General features: G+C 31.8%; 1 protein-coding gene across 2 annotated transcripts in view; it reads left to right on the plus strand.

The window, feature by feature from the left end:
* Positions 1–17,305, plus strand: part of LOC140441772 (protein obstructor-E-like) — a 48,704-nt gene extending 31,399 nt beyond the window's left edge. For both annotated transcript variants that reach the window (XM_072532685.1, XM_072532686.1), the window contains 5 exons: positions 4,770–4,973; positions 8,333–8,362; positions 10,103–10,138; positions 11,468–11,629; positions 17,174–17,305. In XM_072532685.1, the coding sequence (XP_072388786.1) occupies positions 4,770–4,973; positions 8,333–8,362; positions 10,103–10,138; positions 11,468–11,629; positions 17,174–17,184 (443 nt within the window). In that variant the 3' untranslated portion in view covers positions 17,185–17,305. The remainder of the gene's footprint in view (positions 1–4,769; positions 4,974–8,332; positions 8,363–10,102; positions 10,139–11,467; positions 11,630–17,173) is intronic.
* The last annotated feature ends 1,902 nt before the right edge of the window (positions 17,306–19,207 follow it).

Raw genomic sequence — 19,207 nt, forward strand, 5'->3', positions numbered from 1 at the left:
CGTTTCTTTTAGGACTATATTTGAATCATTCCATTGAACCCTATGTTCATTATCCCATGCATGTTTACATATTTGAGATCTATCAAATTCTCTATTTTTAATATAGGATTGATGTTCACTTATTCTAACATTTAATGGCCTTGATGTTTCACCTAAATAAAACTGATCGCATTCACAAGGTATTTTATAAATGCAATTCTTTGTCCTTTCTTGTTCATTGTTAGGTTTGGTTTTGGACAAAATAGATCTCAACGTGTTTGTTGTTTTGAATGTTGTTGAAATGTTGAATTTATTTCCTATCCTTTTAAGCTTTTCCGATAATCCTTTTATATTTTGATGGTAAAAAGAGAAAAATCAAAGAAGCGGCTCTAATTATGCTAAATGAGACCAATTGTGTCGCGAATTCCTCGGCAGAATGTAGTAGGATCTGGTTACCCATATTGAAAGAGGAAGTTATTAAAAAGAAAATACCAGTATTGGTAAGTCAATAACATATAGAGAATACATCATTTATATATTTTTTAAATAACAAACATATAAAATCGGAATTTGGTATTTATTGAAGGTAAACTAAATGCAAGATCAAATACTTACCATGTCGGGATAGTATTATGAGGTTTTTTTCCTGGTTTTTCCCTCATAATTTACTATGGAATCACTAACAGGAGAATTTTACTGTCATCATGGCATGTATTTGTCTTTTTAAAGACGAATTACATGTTATGATCTTTTCTGACGGATATTCTCAAGTTAAAGTTGATTTCATGTAATCGAATGAACTATCTTATAAGTAAAGTCGTCCCAGGAACGCAACTCAACAATATTGGCAATATCATTTTAAAGTCGTCTACTTTAAAATGTATACTGTATGTCTGAATTGTCAATATAGATGAGTCAGATAAAATTAAATTATTAGAAGAATTTTTCACTAAGTAACAAAAACAAAATTTGTTTAATTTACTAATGTTTGTATTTTGAGAACGATTTCCGAAGTGGAAATTGAAACGTCAATAAACGTATTTTAACCTTTAATTGTGGCTTATTCCCAGTTAAATAGTAATTAATTTAAAATGCCACAAGAAAATAGCTTCAGAACAATAGCATATAAGCTTGCGGAGAGGAACGGTATTAAACACAGGTTTTCTAAAAAACAAAAAGTCAGCTGAAACGGCTTAGTTTAAAGATTTCTAAAGAGACATTCAAAGATTTCTTTTAGATTTACTGAGGCTGCCTCAGCCACCAGAGCAAGAGGCTTTAATATTTTTTTCCCTTTTAGATGAAATACAAAATAAAAATAACATTAATCCTATGAGAATATATGATGATAGATGATAGATATATGATGAGTCTGGTATTCAGTCGGCCCCTAGCAAGTTGCCCAAAATATTAGCAGATAAAGGGCAGAAACAGATTGATTTCTTAACAAGCGCTGAAAGAAAATATTACAAATTGTTTTCTGTGTAAATGCCTCGAATTAATTCATTCCTCCAGTAATAAAATTCCCTCGTAAACGAAAGAATGAATCCAGGCGTCCCATATGGAACACTTTCTGTTTACAACTAACCTGAATTTATAAAATCTGACATCTTTATTCTGTTTTTAAATTATTTTCAATAACATACACAGTGCTCATTTGAAGATAGTGATCTAATAGCGTATTTTAATGACGAAGTTATTTTACAACTTAAAACAAACCCCGGAAAAGTCATAACTCTGCGCAATATAGTTATTGTACTTATTAACTACCTTTTGTGTGAGTGTTAATGTTTTCGCTCTATAAGTGAGTACAGGTAACACACGTTGATCAAAGATTTTCCTTTTGAGGCATATGGGTAGATCCGATTTAAATACATAGTTTAATTTACCAAACGCTGGCGCTGCCCATCCTAATCCTATGCGACGTCGGAGCTCATATGTCTGGTTATCTCTGCCCAACCGAATTTCATCTCCTAAGTAAATATACGATGTAGTCTACACAATATCCCTTTCATCAACAGTAATATTTTGATTTAGCACCAGATTAGTCATTATTTGCATCTTGTTCATAATAATCTTTAGTCCGACCATCAAGGAAGTGTGATATAATTTTTCAAACATTATTATTGCATCATCCATACGATCGGCTATAAGGACGATGTCATCTGCAAAGCTCAAATGACTTAGCTTCTCTCCATTTATGTTGATACCATGTTCGTTCAGATGTGAATTTTTATAAGTATCTTTTAAAAGCATCGTGAATAGCTTTGGAAAGACGGTGTCCCCTTGTCGTACTCCTCGCCGTATACAGAATTTATTTGTTTCTTGTTCAGATATTCTTTCGCTAGCTGATATTGTTCTCTAGGCTGATTTCTGAAGTCTAATTTAGCGTCCAGTCTTTTTTTAATAATTTTTGTGAAAAGTTTATATATGTGTGAAAGCAAACTGATAGGACGGTAGTTTTTTAAATCTTTTATGTCTCCTTGCTTGTATAATAAAATATTGGCTGCATTGTTCTATTGGGAAGAAGTTTTTCCTTGGTAGATGTATTCGGTGAAAAGTTTGGCCAAAGCCTGAATAATTTTATTTCCACCTACATAGTTTGATCGCTTCGATCACTACACCGTCATCGCGAGAGGATTTGTTATTTTTCATTTCTCAAAGTGCCGTTTTGATTTCGTATAAAGTTATTTCTGGCATTGATTCTGATCCCTGGTTTGTGATTTTGGGCAGAAGCTCATCTTGCCTTTCGTCGGTTCTCTCATACATTTCGCGACAAAAGGATATAACAACCTCAAGGATTTTGGTTCTATCCGTAGTAATATTTCCATCTCTGTTTTTATTTTGTACATATTTTTGTCGCCTATGTTGTTCGTAGTTCGCCTCAAAACCTTTAAACTTTTGTTTTCTTGAACTATTTTAGTTATTTCTCTTGTATTGTTTTCTCTTAATTCTTTTTGGATTGACCAGTGGATATGTTTATTATAAATTTGTTGAGTACTTTGATTATTTTTTTTGTTATGTTATAATCTATTTTATTTTTGACACTGCCACTTGGGCTGATCCATGTGTATTTACGCTGAGGCTTTTTTTGTATGAGGCTGTATTGTTGCCGAGAGGGGGCATTTGGGCCTGTAGGACCCATCGCCGGCTCTGCGGACTTCTTCCTGTCCTCGGAATTAGACCGGGTGTTGACCATCTTTGCTTGTCACTGATAAAATGGTTTAATACTTCTACTGGTATAAAATAACGGTTACCGTGACAAGTATCTGTTATAGGTAACAGTTTCAAGGAGCAGTTACAAAATAACAGATCAAAAATAGAAAACAGAACAGGTAAAATAGTCTAAGTATTCCTTGACTTACGGAAGGAATAACTTAGTAAACAAGAAAAATAAAATGGTATAAAAGTACAATGCAAAGAAAATGTTTCTAAGTGTTTCTTGACTTACGGAAGAAACAACTTAGAATGAAAAGTAAAATACACAAGATAAAAGAATAGAAAAGTGCAGAAATATTCCTAAGTATTTCTTGACTTACGGAAGAAACAACTTAGAGTGAAAACAAACAAGAGAATCAAATATGGAAAAATAAGAATACAAATACTTATAAGTGTTTCTTGACTTACGGAAGAAACGACTTACAAATACGAAAAATCAAATACAGAAAAGATGTGGAAATATTGCTAAGTGTTTCTTGACTTACGGAAGAAACAACTTAGCATAAAATAGAAAATGAAAGAGACAAATGTATTAAGTATTTTCTTAACTTAAGGAAGAAAATATCTTAAATAAAATATCGGAAATAATAATGCAACAATGATTATGAAAATATTTCTAAGTGTTCTTTTGACTTACCGGAAAAGAACGGCTTAAACGCACAATTAAAATAATAAGTCAAATATTCAGAGAAATATTTCTAAGAGTTCTTTGACTTACCGGAAAGAACTACTTAGACAAAGTACAAATCAAAATATAAAATAGAAAAAGCAAGATAAATATTTCTAAGTGTTCTTAACTTACGGAAGAACAACTTAGACACAAAATACAAGAAAAATAAACAATCAAAACAAATATAGATCAATATATTATTCTAACCTGAAAAGGTCTGAATATACAATAATGCTAAAATAAAATGGTATATAAAAAAATCAGAAATAAAACAATAACTTAGTAGGAACAATAATAGCACCGACTAGGTCTACAGTAGAAGAGGCAAGCTCGACTGACCGATGAGAGAAAATCCACCTGCTTTTATGTAAAACAAATCCTTTGTTTTACGTAGCGAAAGTGGAATTTCCCTGCATCGAATCAATTAGAAATTTGGATTTGGCCAACCTTGGAATTCCCAAGTATTTTGACCGATATCCAAATTCCTTGATGCCTCCGGCACGGCTGTCGCGCCTCCGAAGGACAGTATCTTGTTTTCTACATTATTCAAAGGTAAAAAAAGAAATTTTGTATTTATGTATTATTTTCTTCATTTTAAAAATGCAATTGCCTAGTGTATTCTTAAATAGTTAACATTTTAAACATTCCCTACTTATTAACTACTATTCTGATGTTTTGACAACGCTGTGGGATTCTGACGTCGCAAATCTGGAACTTACGTTTATTTTTATAATTTTTTTAATAACAATTCTATCTTTGAACTAGTTTAGTAAATGACCACTTTTCCATTTATCCAACAAGCCCTTATTATTTTTGATTTTAAACTAAAAAAAAATTTAATGGTTTTTATTACTGCGTCTACAAAGCGATAAGTTTAATTTTTAAATATGTTTTTACATTTTAGCTCCCCAACATTCAACTGCTATCCCCGATCAATCAACTGTTGACCCCGATTTATATTGTGACGAAGACCTTGAATATTTCGCCGATCCTTACAATTGTCAGGGATACTATCAATGCCTTAATGGAATTAAGCAGCATGAATTCTGTAACGAAGGTCTTCTGTGGAACGTACACATTCCAGGATGCGACGAAGAATCTGATTGTTGTAAGTCTTACGCTTTAGATTTAATTCCATAAATAAACAATTTAATATTATATGCAACTAAAATATTTCTCATTTTAAAATTGCCACAAATAAATTTCCACAAAATAGATTCTAAAATAAATTTTTCTTAATAAATTTTAAAACGGTACCTATGTATAATAGGGAAAGTATCGTAGTGGTAGTTTTGTAGTATATAATTAACATAGGCGGTCCAATAACTACTTAGACACACCGCCCGATGGCGCCACTATCCCAAGAGAAATTTACTAATGTGTAATAAATACATTCTTGTAGACGGCTAATGTCAAAGTTTCAGATGAATCGGACTCGTAGTTTTGTTTTGACTGCTTGTGAAAGCGGGTGTTTTCGTGGATGTTAGAAAAAAGGAAAAAGAGCAAAATCGGTCGGTGATCCGATTCTTGTTTTAGCAAGGGAACTCGAGCAGCAAAATCAAAGAGCACTTGGATTTGTGTACGGTGACTTTTCTCCTTCGATGGTAACCCTCAAACGTCGTCGCACGTTGGTTTTTGATGAGCCATGCCCAGGTGCCCCGAAATCGGCTACTATAGAGGATAACGCGACAAAAGTCCACGATCTCATATTGGAAGACTGCCGACTGAAGTTACAGCAAGATAGCTGAGACAGTAGGTATCTCAAAAGACTGAGTATTTTATATCATGCGTGAAATTTAAGCCATGAGAAAGCTGTTGGCGCGATGATCGCCGCGTTAGCTTACTCCAGACAATAAGCTTAACCAGCAAGCTTAACAACATTTGATGTTGTAAGACCACTTCCAAGCAGTGTTTGATGCTATTTAAGCGTAATCCGAAGAAGTTTCTACGTTGATTTTTTACCGTTGATAAAACAAGAATCCATTATTACATACTAGGGACCAAATAGTAGTCGAAAGATAACCCCATTTATCGAATAAAAAAGTGCTGTTCCACCATGACAACGGACCCACTCATACCTCTCCGCGCGCCGTCGCCATGGCTTTAAATTGGTCAAATTTTACTACGAACTGTTGCCTCATCTATCACGTTTTCTAGATTTTACTTCAGGCGACTTGTTTTTGTTTTAAAACTTTACACTCGCCAGGCAAAAATTTAAGTCAAAACAGGAGATCATCGCCACACTGAAGCCTACTTTGCAGACCTCGAGAGAACATATTTTTCAGACAGGTTTAAGAAGTTGAAGCATCGCTGGGTCAAGTGTATCGAACTAAAAATAGACTATGTTAAAAAATGAATTGCTAATTTTTCAGAATTTTTGTTTTTCTTTTATAGGCTAAGTACTTATCATACCGCCCTAGTACGCATTAAAAAAACGGAATCTAAATATGAAAATATAGGAAATTAAAACGAAATAAAACTTTCTTTTTAATCTTAAAAACTCTGCTTGTATAAGCGAATAATTATCAATACAATGTTATAATTATCGAGGTTTCTCTGTTTGATTTTTTTCGTCATAAATGAACAGCTAATACGGCTTTTATTATGTGGTTAATTAGCTTATGGATCCTAAAGTACGGATATGTGCTTTGATCTAAATATGTATTGTACCTGGACCACAATACCAAAAACAATACACCAGAAAATCCAACTAAAGGCCAGAAATCTAACTAATATGTATTGTGTTTAAATAACCCTTTATACTGTATAGAAGCAATTTACAGAGAGAACCAAAAGTCTTGAAAACCATAATTTTCTCGAAGATAATAATTTGTTTGAATTATACAAAAACCTGGATACACCTATTTTGCAATATTAAAATTTTAAATTTGATGTTGTTACTATTGTGAGATTTACTATTTGTCTGATAACATTAATAACTTTGGTTTTTTATACAGCACTCTATATTATATTATACCTTTATTAAAATCTTCACTTCAATATCAGTTCAACCATATAAAATACAATATTCAATTGTACAGAGTGTTTCAAAAAAAGGTAACCCCGTCTCTGGGGTAGGTAAAAAACTAAAAAATAATTGGGGTTTGCTTAGTAAAAAATTTTTGTAAAGCCATCCATTTTCAAGATACAGGGCGTTGAAGAAAAAAAAATTTTACGCATTTTGCCAAAACTACTTTCAACATTGTAATGAAATTTTATACGAATATGTTTTGAAAGCTGATACATCCCATGAATTTGTTTTTATATCTGATTCTCATAGAGGGCGCTAGTTACACGGATCGTACTAAGTATTAGTCAATATATCTTTTTTAAGAGTATAATTATTAATCAAAATTTCAAGTATACTTAAACACTATTTAATTTTACACGAAATGTAATGTCCATGACTCCACGCCATATAAAAGAACGGAGAATACGTAGAATTTTAGTAAACGAACTTTTATTTCCAATTTTATATCGTGGCTGTTAAAGATTTCTTTCATTTTGACGAAAGCTGATCTTGCCTTCTCGATACTTATCTTAATTTCCGTCGATTGGTCCCACTGTTCATTTAAGTTTGCACCCAGATAACAAAAGTTGGTGATTTGTGTTATAGGTTCTTGGTTAACTAGTAATTGATCAGGTGGTATCCTATTTTTGCTTGTAACCATTTATTTGGTTTTTTTTTATGTTAAAATCAATCCCAAACCTGCTAATTACTTCTGCCACCCTGGAGACAGGTGTCTGCAAACCTTCAAGACTGTCTGCAAAAATGACAATATCATCAGCGTATTTTATGTTGTTCAGTCGTTCTCCGTTTATAAGTATTCCCTCGTCTATGTCCGTTGGCGCTAGGTTCATAATGTACTCTGAATATATATTGATCAATATTGGGGACAATATACATCCCTGTGGCACACCTCTCTTATCTTTATGTCGTCTGTTAACTGATCCCCAACTCTAATAGCTGCAGTTTGTTCGTAATAGATATTTATTATTATACGGCGATCTCTGCTGTCTGGACCAAATGAATTTAATATTTTCATCAGTTCATCATGTTTTATTCTATCGAACGCTTTCTGGTAATCAACAAAACTCATATATATATCACAATTCACGTCTCTACATCTTTGAAAGAGAACTTGTATTGCAAAAGTGTGTATTGTATTGTGCCTCTCGAGTACCCAATGCATCCCTGAAGCCGAATTGTGTGTTTGTCATGTGTTCTTCACACTTTTTATATATTCTTTTGTGTATAATTTTTTAAAAAGTTTTCAGGAGATGGCTCATAAGGCTTATTATTCGATAATCTTCACATTTTTTGGCATTGGGTTTTTTAGGGATTGTTATATATGAAAATATTTTAGCAGGGGTAAAAAAATTTTAATGTATTTATTTTAAACCTAAATTGTATCTTTACTTTTATAAACCAAATACAGATTAATAAAACCGTGTATATTTTTTTAGCTCAACTACTAGTTTCCACTGAAGTAACAGGTAAGAAGATACATTAATTTATTAAATAGAATATCCTACTGGTAGCTCTGTGTTATTTTATTTTTCAAACTATAAATTATGTGTCCTCGATAAGTTGTTATCTCATGAATATTGTTTTTTTATTATTATCGACTTCTTCTTTAAGTACAGGTAACAAGATCTTGTCTTGAAAATATCGGTAACCCAAACCATCCTTTCACCAGCTGATCAAGTTTTTAAAGAAACAGCGATTTTCCTTAAAACCCATCCTGAACTTGTTGTCCTTATTAGTAATAAAGGAAATGCCACTGTTATCATGTATAATGAGGAATACCTCACCCTTAGCTCACACTTATTAGAGGATGATCAATATTATTAGCCCCTTTCGATTCCACCCCAACTTTTACAACTAAGATCAATAATTTTATTACCAAATTAAAAAAAGACAAACTTTTGAATCAAAATAATGCTAAGCTTCTCCTATAATGGTTGTGCTCCACGGTTCTATTGTCTTCCCAAAATTCATAAACCACAACTTTGTATGAGACCCATTGTTTCCTCTATCAATGCTCCTAATGGTAATATTGCCAATTTCCTTACAAATATTGTAACCAAAGCTTATGATGCAGATAATTAATTTAATCTCACTGATTCTTTTAAGTTTGCTAATTTTATCAATGATTTCAAACTGCCTGAAGGCTACATGTTGGTGAGTTTTGATGTAGTTTCAGGAAACGATATTATTATATCGTTTTCGTTCCTGTCCGCCAAAGCAGGTGGCGCCTTTGTACGTTAACCACTGCGGTGGTGAAGATTTAGGAGACATTCGTTTAAGAGTTTGAATTTGTATCAGCACAAGTGTCTGATGAGGCTGGGATAGGCCGAAATGATTCATAACACTTTACTGATGCCGAGTCGAGCACGGGAAGTTTATTGAATTTGTCCTCCTATGTCATTTACTTCAAAAGCAGCTTGTGCTGGAAGATTTAATCATTTGCATATATATATTATATATATATATATATATATATATATATATATATATAAATATATATATATATATATATATATATATATATATATATATGTTATATATATATATATATATATATATATATATATATATATATATATATATACAAAGAATGGATTAACAGATTAAAATAAAACTTTACATACGTTCATATAAAGACTATACCAACAAAAAATACAAAATTTAAAAATATAGGCTAGAAGGAATGCCCTCTTTCATCAAATCACAAAACTTATAGAACAACCTATTATTGTAGCAGTGGATCGTTTGAAAATTTAGTTTGCACTTCGTAGAGAGTTTTCATTTTAGGCTCAAGGTTTTTAATGCACCATTCATACGAGACATTTATCCCTAATATTAGTTTAATATGTGTGAGTTAGTCTGTTAAATTTTTGTTTATCAGAGATTTATTGTATTTTGTGACACCCTACATGCTCCTACTGACATGCAAGAGTGCCTTTGAAATATTGTCTATTATATTGTATTGTGAATAATAAAAGTCCACCGTGGTGCAAATACTATTATGTAAACTCAAGAACAATTACATAAATCTGCTTTATAAATTTCTTTCAATTGTTTAGTTACCAACCGGACCATTTAGTATATTACATGTGTACAAAAAAATAAAAATATACAACACTCACGGTATTTTTGATTAAATTAATATTTGTATTTATAATTTTATTAAATACAACATATCTGTGAATAATTTTATTAAATTATTTTAGGAGCCCCAACTGCATTACCCACCGAAGGTACAACTGGTAAGTAGATTAGTTTGAGGTAAAGTATACACTTTACAAGGTCAAATATAATATAAGAAGACCATTTCTATTTAATATCAGTATATTATTTTACTTACTTCCAAACAAAGTAAGTTTACGTTCGGGATATACAATAGAGTTAAGTACTTTCTTCTTGGGTTTAAGGGTGGCTTTCCAGCTTCACAGAGTAGACTATCCACGGGGCTGGTGCAATATATTTTAAGAGCGGTTCTAACGGCTGAACTCTGTAGAGTATCCAAAGTTTTGAGCAATGCTGGGTTTGCGGAGTTATACACAACACATTCGGAGTCCAGTTTTGATCCAATTAAAGCTCTATATAAATTTACTAGAGTTAAAATGTCTGCTCCTTAATTTTTATGTGATACAGATTTCATAAGTCTTGGCACGATAGTTTTTGCGAGTGTGTATGACTTGTCCAGCTTAATTTTGAGTCCAGTTGTATCCCTAGAAATTTTATTTCTTCTGCATATTCTATAGGAGGTATAAAAATAGATTTGGGAGATTTTGTCTATTTTATTTTCGTAAAAAATGTATAGCTTTGGTTTTTGTGGTAAAAAACTCGAGCCAAATATTGTAAGACCACGATTCTATCGACTTAAGAGCTGCAGCAATACGATTAGAAGCAGATAATATGTTTTTATTTCTTGCTAGAATTACCAGATCATCAGCGTACAAAAAAGTTTTAATTGTTATATTGTAGTACGACACATTGTTAATAACAATTATTAAAAATAGCGCAAAGCTTTGATTCAAGCCCTGTGGAATTCCATTTTTCTGTAATTTAGATTCAAACAATTGGTTATTGATTCGAACTTGGAAATATCGTTGACATAGAAAGTTTTAAATAAAAGCAGACATGTAACCGTGAATCTTCCAATTATTGTGGAGTGCAGTTAGAATATGATAGCGCCATATTGTATTAAAAGCTCTTTTTACATTAAAGAATATGGCTAAACATTCTTATTTACACATAAATGTTTCGTGAATTTTTGATTCCAATGATATTAAGTTATCTAATGTTGATCTTTTTTTCCTAAATCCAAAGTGATTTTCTGCTAGTAGTGTTAAGATTTCTTTAAATATTTCATCTAGTCCTATGGCTTTATTATTTTTTATACATTCTAGTTATTTCTAATTTTTCCATAGGTAATTGTAAATCCAGTCCTACCTCTTGGTTTTAATATCTCCATTCTTTTGTTGTCTTCAAATAGCTCTTTTATATATTCTTCGCATCTATTTATTTCTCTGTACTTTCAATTATTATTTTGTTGTCATAATATATTAGATATTAAATTGTTTAATTTACAGCAAGTGTTTGCCAAGAAGGTGATCGAAACGAGTATATACCTGATTGCCACAGATTTTATGAATGCGAAAACAACAGATGGATAGGCCCTCTCCAATGTCCATCTGATCTTTACTGGAGCCAAGAAATTAAACAATGTGTAACCATTGAGCAGTCAGATTGCAGTAAGTGTATTCTTGTTAAACAGACTAATTTTTTATGACTAAACATTAGTTTTAGTTAATATTGTATCCTTGTAATTAACAACCAACTATAGTTTCAACGAACTTAAGAGAAAACGACAAAATTTGTGCTATTTCAATTTTACATATTCTAAAATATTTCATTTATATTTTCAAACTACTATAGCTATAATAATAAATCTAACGGTAAATTTGATATTGGTTTTTCCAAATTGGTAAAGTTTTTTTTGCTTTGTCTTTATGGAGAACTCTATTGTCGGCAATTCAATGCTAGCCAGTATTTAGAAGCAAAGACAACTATAAATTTAAAGTGTTTTCATCTAGAACACGCATAGTTTAATAGAAGCTAAAAAGTAATATAGCCTTAATAAAATCCTGTCTATACAGGCAAATAATATTTTCGGCACTCGAAAGAAGACAAACCGTCTTTTGTTGAACTACAATCGTGCGGTATTAGCTCGTGCTTAATTACTATTTACTTCCACGCTACAAACCTGTCAGATAATTTGTTATTTATATTTTAATACTTTAAATAATTGTAACCCTTAAACTAACAAAGATATTTAATTTTACTAAAATGTTAATTCTTTCAAAAAAAGAGAAACAAAATGGCGTTTGGTTAGCTTTTATCTGATTGATAGAACAAATTTCGTAAACAAAAAATGGCAAAATAGGCATTCGATGGGTCTTTTCCAAGTATAAATCAGCTTTCTTACTTGCAATTTACTTTTAAAAACCCCTCATTTTAAAGGTAATTGTTTTAGATTTAACAAAAACTTGCAAACTAATTTGTTTATAAGAAATTAAACAAAATTATGCTAAAAACTTGACAAACCTGGCTAATGGAAGTTATAGAATGACTCAAAACTAACATTTTAAGCTTTGGTAAATGTTTGTATTTTAATTTATGATCAAGATAGGTATGAAACTTTTAATAACGCGCTCTGAGGCGCACGATCATCTCGCAGCGAATAATAACCAAGACATGCGTAAAATTTATGTAGATTTAGAGATATATTACTTTATGATTATAAATAAAAAAAATTATAGCAGTTTATAGTTAGAATTTTTGTTAAAAAGTGGTAAATTAATTTGTTTATAAAAGTTTTAAACAAAATTGAGCCATAAACGTTAGCAGTTTGACTGAGGGAAGTTATAGAACTACTTAAAATAAACATTTTAAGCTTTGGTGTATGTCTCTATGTTAATTTTTTGACGAGATATTAAAAATTGATTTACGTGTGGAATTTACGCGCCCTCATTAGCTGCAAACTGACCATCCGCCTCAGAGCGCTTTATTAAAAGTTCCATATCGTGGTCAAAGATTAACATAAGAAACATTTACCAAATCTTAAACTATTCGTTTACACCGAAAGACGGTATTAGATTTATTTTCAGTGCAGGGCATCCGCCAACCGCTTATACGTATTTCAACCTCATTAGGTATCATTAGAGCGAAATATGCAGAGGCTCTGAATCGAAATCTGTCCCGTCATAATACAATAATTAAAAAATAATTATTTACAGAAGTTGCAACGCCATTTTATAACAATACTAGAAATCCTAAAATTTCCTACTTTGTTAGTTTCGCAAAGTTTAGTTCTTTACTCGGTTTTAAGAGCGTAGGGCCAATTTAGAGCAAAGGGCCAAATTAGGGCCAAGGTAGAGCAAAATTTTGGGCCAATGCTTTTTAAATGCATTCATTTTTTTCGAATCCTGAGAAAACTAATAAATATTTTTGAAAAATTTAAATGCAGAATGAAAGATTGCGTTATTACTGAGGGCCGAAAGTCCCTTAGAATAAACAAAAAGTTTTTTTAAATGAGATACTTGAAATTAAAAATTATACTAAATTTTCTGTTTTTTCACTTTTGTAACTTATTAAAATAAACATTATAGAAGTTTTCAGGGACTTTCGGCCCTCAGTAATAATGTAAGCTTTCATTCTGCGTTTAAATTTTAAAAAAATACTTATTAGTTTTCTCAGGATTCGAAAAAAATGAATGCATTTAAAAAGCATTGGCCCGAAATTGTGTGCCTCTTAAGTACTGGAAACTAGATTCACTAAGAATTTTTGCCGGGATGAACGGTATGTGGAATGCAAACAGTTGATTCCCATGTTGACTAATTTATCAATCTGTCTCCTTTACAAGTTTTAGAAAGCACAGTGGTAAAAATTTGAATTTAGTTTAGCAAAGTAGGAAATCTTAGGATTTCTAGTGTTATTCGTTTCAAGTTGTTGTATAACTTACACTAATTTTTTTATATCTCTTGTAAGCAAATTTTTAGTGAAAGTTTTAATGTTTGATAGTCGTAACTTTTTAAATAGTAAAGATAAAGTAATTTTGCAAAGTTTGTTTTAGAGCTGAGATAATTACCCTAAAAAAAAGTTTTAGAAGTTCTTTGCACGTATGAAGACTGAGTTATACTTGAAAAAGCCCCATCAAATGCCTATTTTGCACTTGTTTTTGATGAAATTTGTTATTACTCCGGTTCTAACTATCATATCAAAGTTTATCAAAAGCCATTTTGTTAATTTTTTTTCAAAGGAACAATTTTCGTTGTGGTAAAATTTGATATTTTTAATAATTTAACAGAAACAATCATTTAAACAATCGAATTGTTAATAACAAATTATATGACAGGTTTTTAGCCTAGTACCCTCGAAAAATTAAATCTACACCCAAAAAAAAACATAAAAACGTCAAAGTACTGTGGGATATAAAAGTGCATAATCAACCCCCCTCCCCCCTGGCTCATTGTCTATTATATTTCTTGCCTTTTTTATTTTACTTAACTATCTGCACTTTAGTTTTAATATTATTATTGGAAGACATTATTATTAATGGAACACATTTGACCAATGCGTTCTTCCTATTATGACATACGGAGCAGAAACCCTCACGCTCACAAAAACAGCAGCACTAAAAATGCGAGTGGCACAAAGGCGCATGGAAAGATCAATTCTCGGCGTGACAAAAAAAGACAAAATAAGGAATCAAGACTTAAGGAGAAGAACAGGTATCAGTGATGTCGTCGAACGTATAGCCAAGCTGAAATGGAATTAAGCAAGTCACATAGCGAGACTGAAAGACACAAGATGGACCAGAAAACTAATTGACGGGCGCCCACGAGAAGACAAACGCAGCAGGGGGCGACCACCAACACTCTAAATGGACGACATTAGACGAATATCCAAGAAATGGCAACAAGAAGCACAGAACCGTGAAGAGTGGCGAAAAATGGGAGTGACCTATGTCCAGCAGTGGACAAAAGAGGTTGCATGATGATGTAGATTATTATTTGCAAGTTCGTTTTCTTTTTGGTGTGCCTATGCGTGATGAATGTTGGAGATCATTACAAAAATTTTTATCTTGGCTCAAGCAGTGCGGGAAAAGCTGCAGAGATGTTTTGTTAAACCAGGTTCTGAGGTTGTTTAATTAGAATGTACTTTTACTTTCTAGAAACTTGCTTCCCATCTAGATATGTACTGTAGCTTTCGAGATGTAATGAGTAAATACCTTTCGGTTCTTTTTCAGTTCTCTGAGGACTTCCTCATTTGTCAATCAGCCATGACATTTAGATTGTACTTCGATATTATCCTATTAGCAAGTTTGTTAGATAATAAATACTTGTTGGTTGTTAAGTTTTCTAGTAGTGATAGTATAGAAATACTAGAACTCTCACAAAGAAGGTTTTAAATTATTTAAAAATTTGTGATCTGTTATGCAAAAGAGACAGCTCACTTTGCTCTTATAATCGCTCCATTAATTATGCATCTTGTACTAGTTGATGTTTTGACACCTTAAGTTCTTGATGAATTAATTTCAACTTTTGTTGTGGTATATCATCCTGGTTATAATGGGTAACAGTTCTTCTCGCAGCAGCTATCATCTTTGTTATTTCGGTTTAAAACTTGAGCAATTCTTTAATAGTTTAATGGAATAAATGAATAAAATACCTTTAAGAATTATATTCCATATCTAGCACACTTTTTGTCATATTGGCTCCACTGTCATGGACCTCAGTAAAACTCAAAAAGCTCTCGTTAAAGTGCCAACGTGCTCATAAAACAAGTTACTGATGCTGTCGTAACCTCGTATCCTGTCACGCACAAAATGCACATATCTTTTGCCAATATCATTATTATAATTTAATAATCTCAGCATGTTCTACCGATTATCTCCCTTAATTTTATCTCCCTTGTTCTTCATAAATGTGCCCTAAAATAAAGGTATTGAAGTTTAATCACTTTTGTAATTTATGAAACCAAGACATATTTCTTCTTTCTGGACCTTTTTTCCATGCACTTTAAGTTAAAGTATGGTTCAAAGTAGCTCGTTATATTGTTTATTACGTATTATACGGCCCAAATATTCTCGTTTTCTATATTATATTAATAGATCCGCTTTGTCATTATCTTATCTACCCAGTTATTGACATCATCTTTAACGGGTGGCTTCTGCTGTTTGGGGCCGTTTAAATCTTGTGGCTTTTTCAAGTGATAAATTTCTAACTTTTGTTGGAGATTAGATTAGATTTAGGTATTCTTGAATTTCAAGGTTTTGTTCTGAATGGATCAATTCTTTTAACTGTTTTGTTGCTTTATTAAAGTTTTTCTTATTTTTTTTCCGTTATTGATTGTTGTCAATTTTTCCGTAGCTATCGCTTTATTGCATTTTTTTTAATTGCCAGACACTTTGTTTCCTTTTGTAATACGTAGTCAGGACCCTCATGCCATTCTGCAATTTGTATGAATTTTATTAGACCCACTGCCACTGATTCTATTTAAAACTCAATTTTTAAGGGCAGATTTAGCGAAATGAGGCGGTCTAGTTTTTTTCTAAATTACGACCAATTAGTTTTACTGTTATACAAAGTGGGTTGTTGTTTTTTTGTCTATTTTTCTGCAAAAATAATAACTAATATCGGTCTGCGGTCTGGACATAAGTCAAAACATAATTCGGCTGCACATGTTTTGCTATCGATGCCATTTGTGATGCAAAAATCTATGGCATTAGGTGTTTTGTTTTTATCAGATGGCCAGTAGGTTTGTTCGCTAGTAGGGATTTGTTATAGGTTATTTTCTTCAATTGCTTTAAATAACTCCCTCGTCTTGGTGTTGTTAATCTAGAGCCTCATATCGGCTATTTTGAATTATTAATTTGATTTCTAGAGTAATAAAATGTTCTTGGAATTGTTCTTTTTTCTTGGTACGCTTAGGTGGGCAGTATATGGCAAATTTTGCTTATAGATCCATGTTATTCCTCAATAGTTAGGCTGGTTGCTTGTCCACTAATTGAAGAGTGTAAAATTTAAGGCAATGTTACTATTGCGTCCTACCTTTTTACCGCTGTTATGCTGCTTACTTAATTAAATAACCAAATAATACAAAACCAAATTTTAATCTGAAAAGCTTATTAATCTGGAAAGTAGCATTATAGTATAACTATATTAATTATTTATATTCAAAATAAAAAATGTTTGTTAATTACGGCAAACTAATAAAATTATTTGTTTTTTAAGATAAACATTAACGACAGAAGATATTAACAGTACAACAGAAGATATCGCAGTACAACGGAAGACTTTAGCTGTTCTAATTGTAATAAAGTTTTTTCTTTTGTTATATTTCGCTTAATAAAATAATTATTAAAACGGTTTGTTTTTTTATTTTGTATTTATATAACATATTTTCTTATCCTTATTATTAAAAAATGTATGTAAAGTAAAGTGAAAAACCATTGTTTTGAAGAGGTTTCTTTAACCCTCCAGTACACGCACTATTGTAAAAATAATACCTCAATCAACCATGGGAGCTTATCGTCTATACCTTGCCTAGCTCAGTATCTCAAGGGTGAGTTCGTCTTGTTTTAAACTAGGCATTGGACCTGAGTTCTTAGCTGATAGCAAATAAGACAAATTTTAACCAAACATATTTATTAAAAAGAATAAAAAAATTATAATTACTCCTGCCAAAGCTTAACAGTTAAAAAGTGCTACTTATTGCTTCGATGGGCTGCTTGTGTGTTCTAGCTGTTAGGTCCTCCAATTAAAAGTTGTGGTTTTTGGAGAGCTGCAGTCACATGTGGTTGTATGTCCTGATAAGGTTGTTAAATTCAATAAAGTCAATAAAGTTGTCAATATTGTTAAGTCCAATAAAGCCAATAAAGCCAATAAGGTTGTCGATATTCCAATAAACTTAAGAGGATTTGTAGACCATAAAATGAGTTTTATAATAACTTTTGCCTTCTTTTATAAATTTCAAAAAAGGGCCAAACACCTTAGAAAAGTTGTTTTGACAGAAAGTGGGAGACTAAATGAAGTTATCAATGTTGTCATAGGATGTTGCTATAGATATCATGAAACTAGTTTGTCTGTCAACACGGAACAGAATAGTCTGCCGGACAAAAAGAGAGAGGGCGAATATTTATTCTACGGAACAAAAATAAAGACAAAATAAAGACAGAGAAAGAAAAGAAAAACAGAGGGCGCCAACTACTTTTTGAATAAAAAATAGTAAAAATTAAACTGAAGATAAAGAAATTAATAAATTAATAAAGAAATTAAAATGAAATAATTATTTAAATATAAATTAATAGAGATGTGACGTTTATAACGTTACAATTAAACTTTTTCTTTTATTTCTGTTGATATGTGAGTGTTGTCTAGTCGCCTTAATATCAGTGGTTTTATTAACTGACACGAAATGTCCTGAAGAAAAGTGCTTTTTGGAAGTGATGCAGTAACATTATTAGCCTTATACAGGGAAAATGCAATAATTCCTGATATATTTAATAAATCAAAGAACACAGTGAATGGCCGACGCCGAGATTTTCGGGAAACATCATATTGTGCACACAACTGGTCAACCGGATCCCACACCGACTTTTGTTTTGTTGTAATCTGTCATTATTTCGGGTTTGTTCTTGTTTTCTCTTTCAGGATCAATACTGTCATCATGGTGTATGGTTGAAACAGCTAATACGACATTCTGTTTTTCTTTTGGAACGTACGTTACCAAGAAACATTTTTCTTGAAGGAATCTTATACCATATTTTGATGGTTTACTGGGGATGTATTGACGGAATTGACATTTTCCCCTAAAAGCAAGTAATTGCTCGTCAACTGTTAAATAATGTGAAGGTGTAAAATTTTTTTGAAAATTGTCAATAAAAAGTCTAAAAGTGTCTTGTATAGGAGCAAGTTTATCCAGCTCTCTCCTTTGTTGTGTATAATTAAAGTCGTCAAACCTTAAACATCTCAGTAGAAATCGGAAACGATTTAAAGACATTGTCAAGTAAATAGCTTCAACACCAGTACCTTTCTTATATTCCACATTTGCACATTTAGTCTTTTCGATTTTAGAACACTTGCTAAAAACAGTATACCAATAAGTCCCCAAATCTCTTTGACGTCGGTCATTTTAGTACCTCTGTAGCGTTGGAAATTTGCACCTTCCCAATATAGATATAGATACACCGCGCAATTTCTTTGACGATATGCGACGATCATCTAGCATACATTTAAAGCATTCAAACTGTGTTTTTGCGTTTCTAG

The sequence above is a fragment of the Diabrotica undecimpunctata genome, chromosome 5 (assembly GCF_040954645.1).
Source record: "Diabrotica undecimpunctata isolate CICGRU chromosome 5, icDiaUnde3, whole genome shotgun sequence".
Lineage (NCBI taxonomy): Eukaryota > Metazoa > Arthropoda > Insecta > Coleoptera > Chrysomelidae > Diabrotica > Diabrotica undecimpunctata.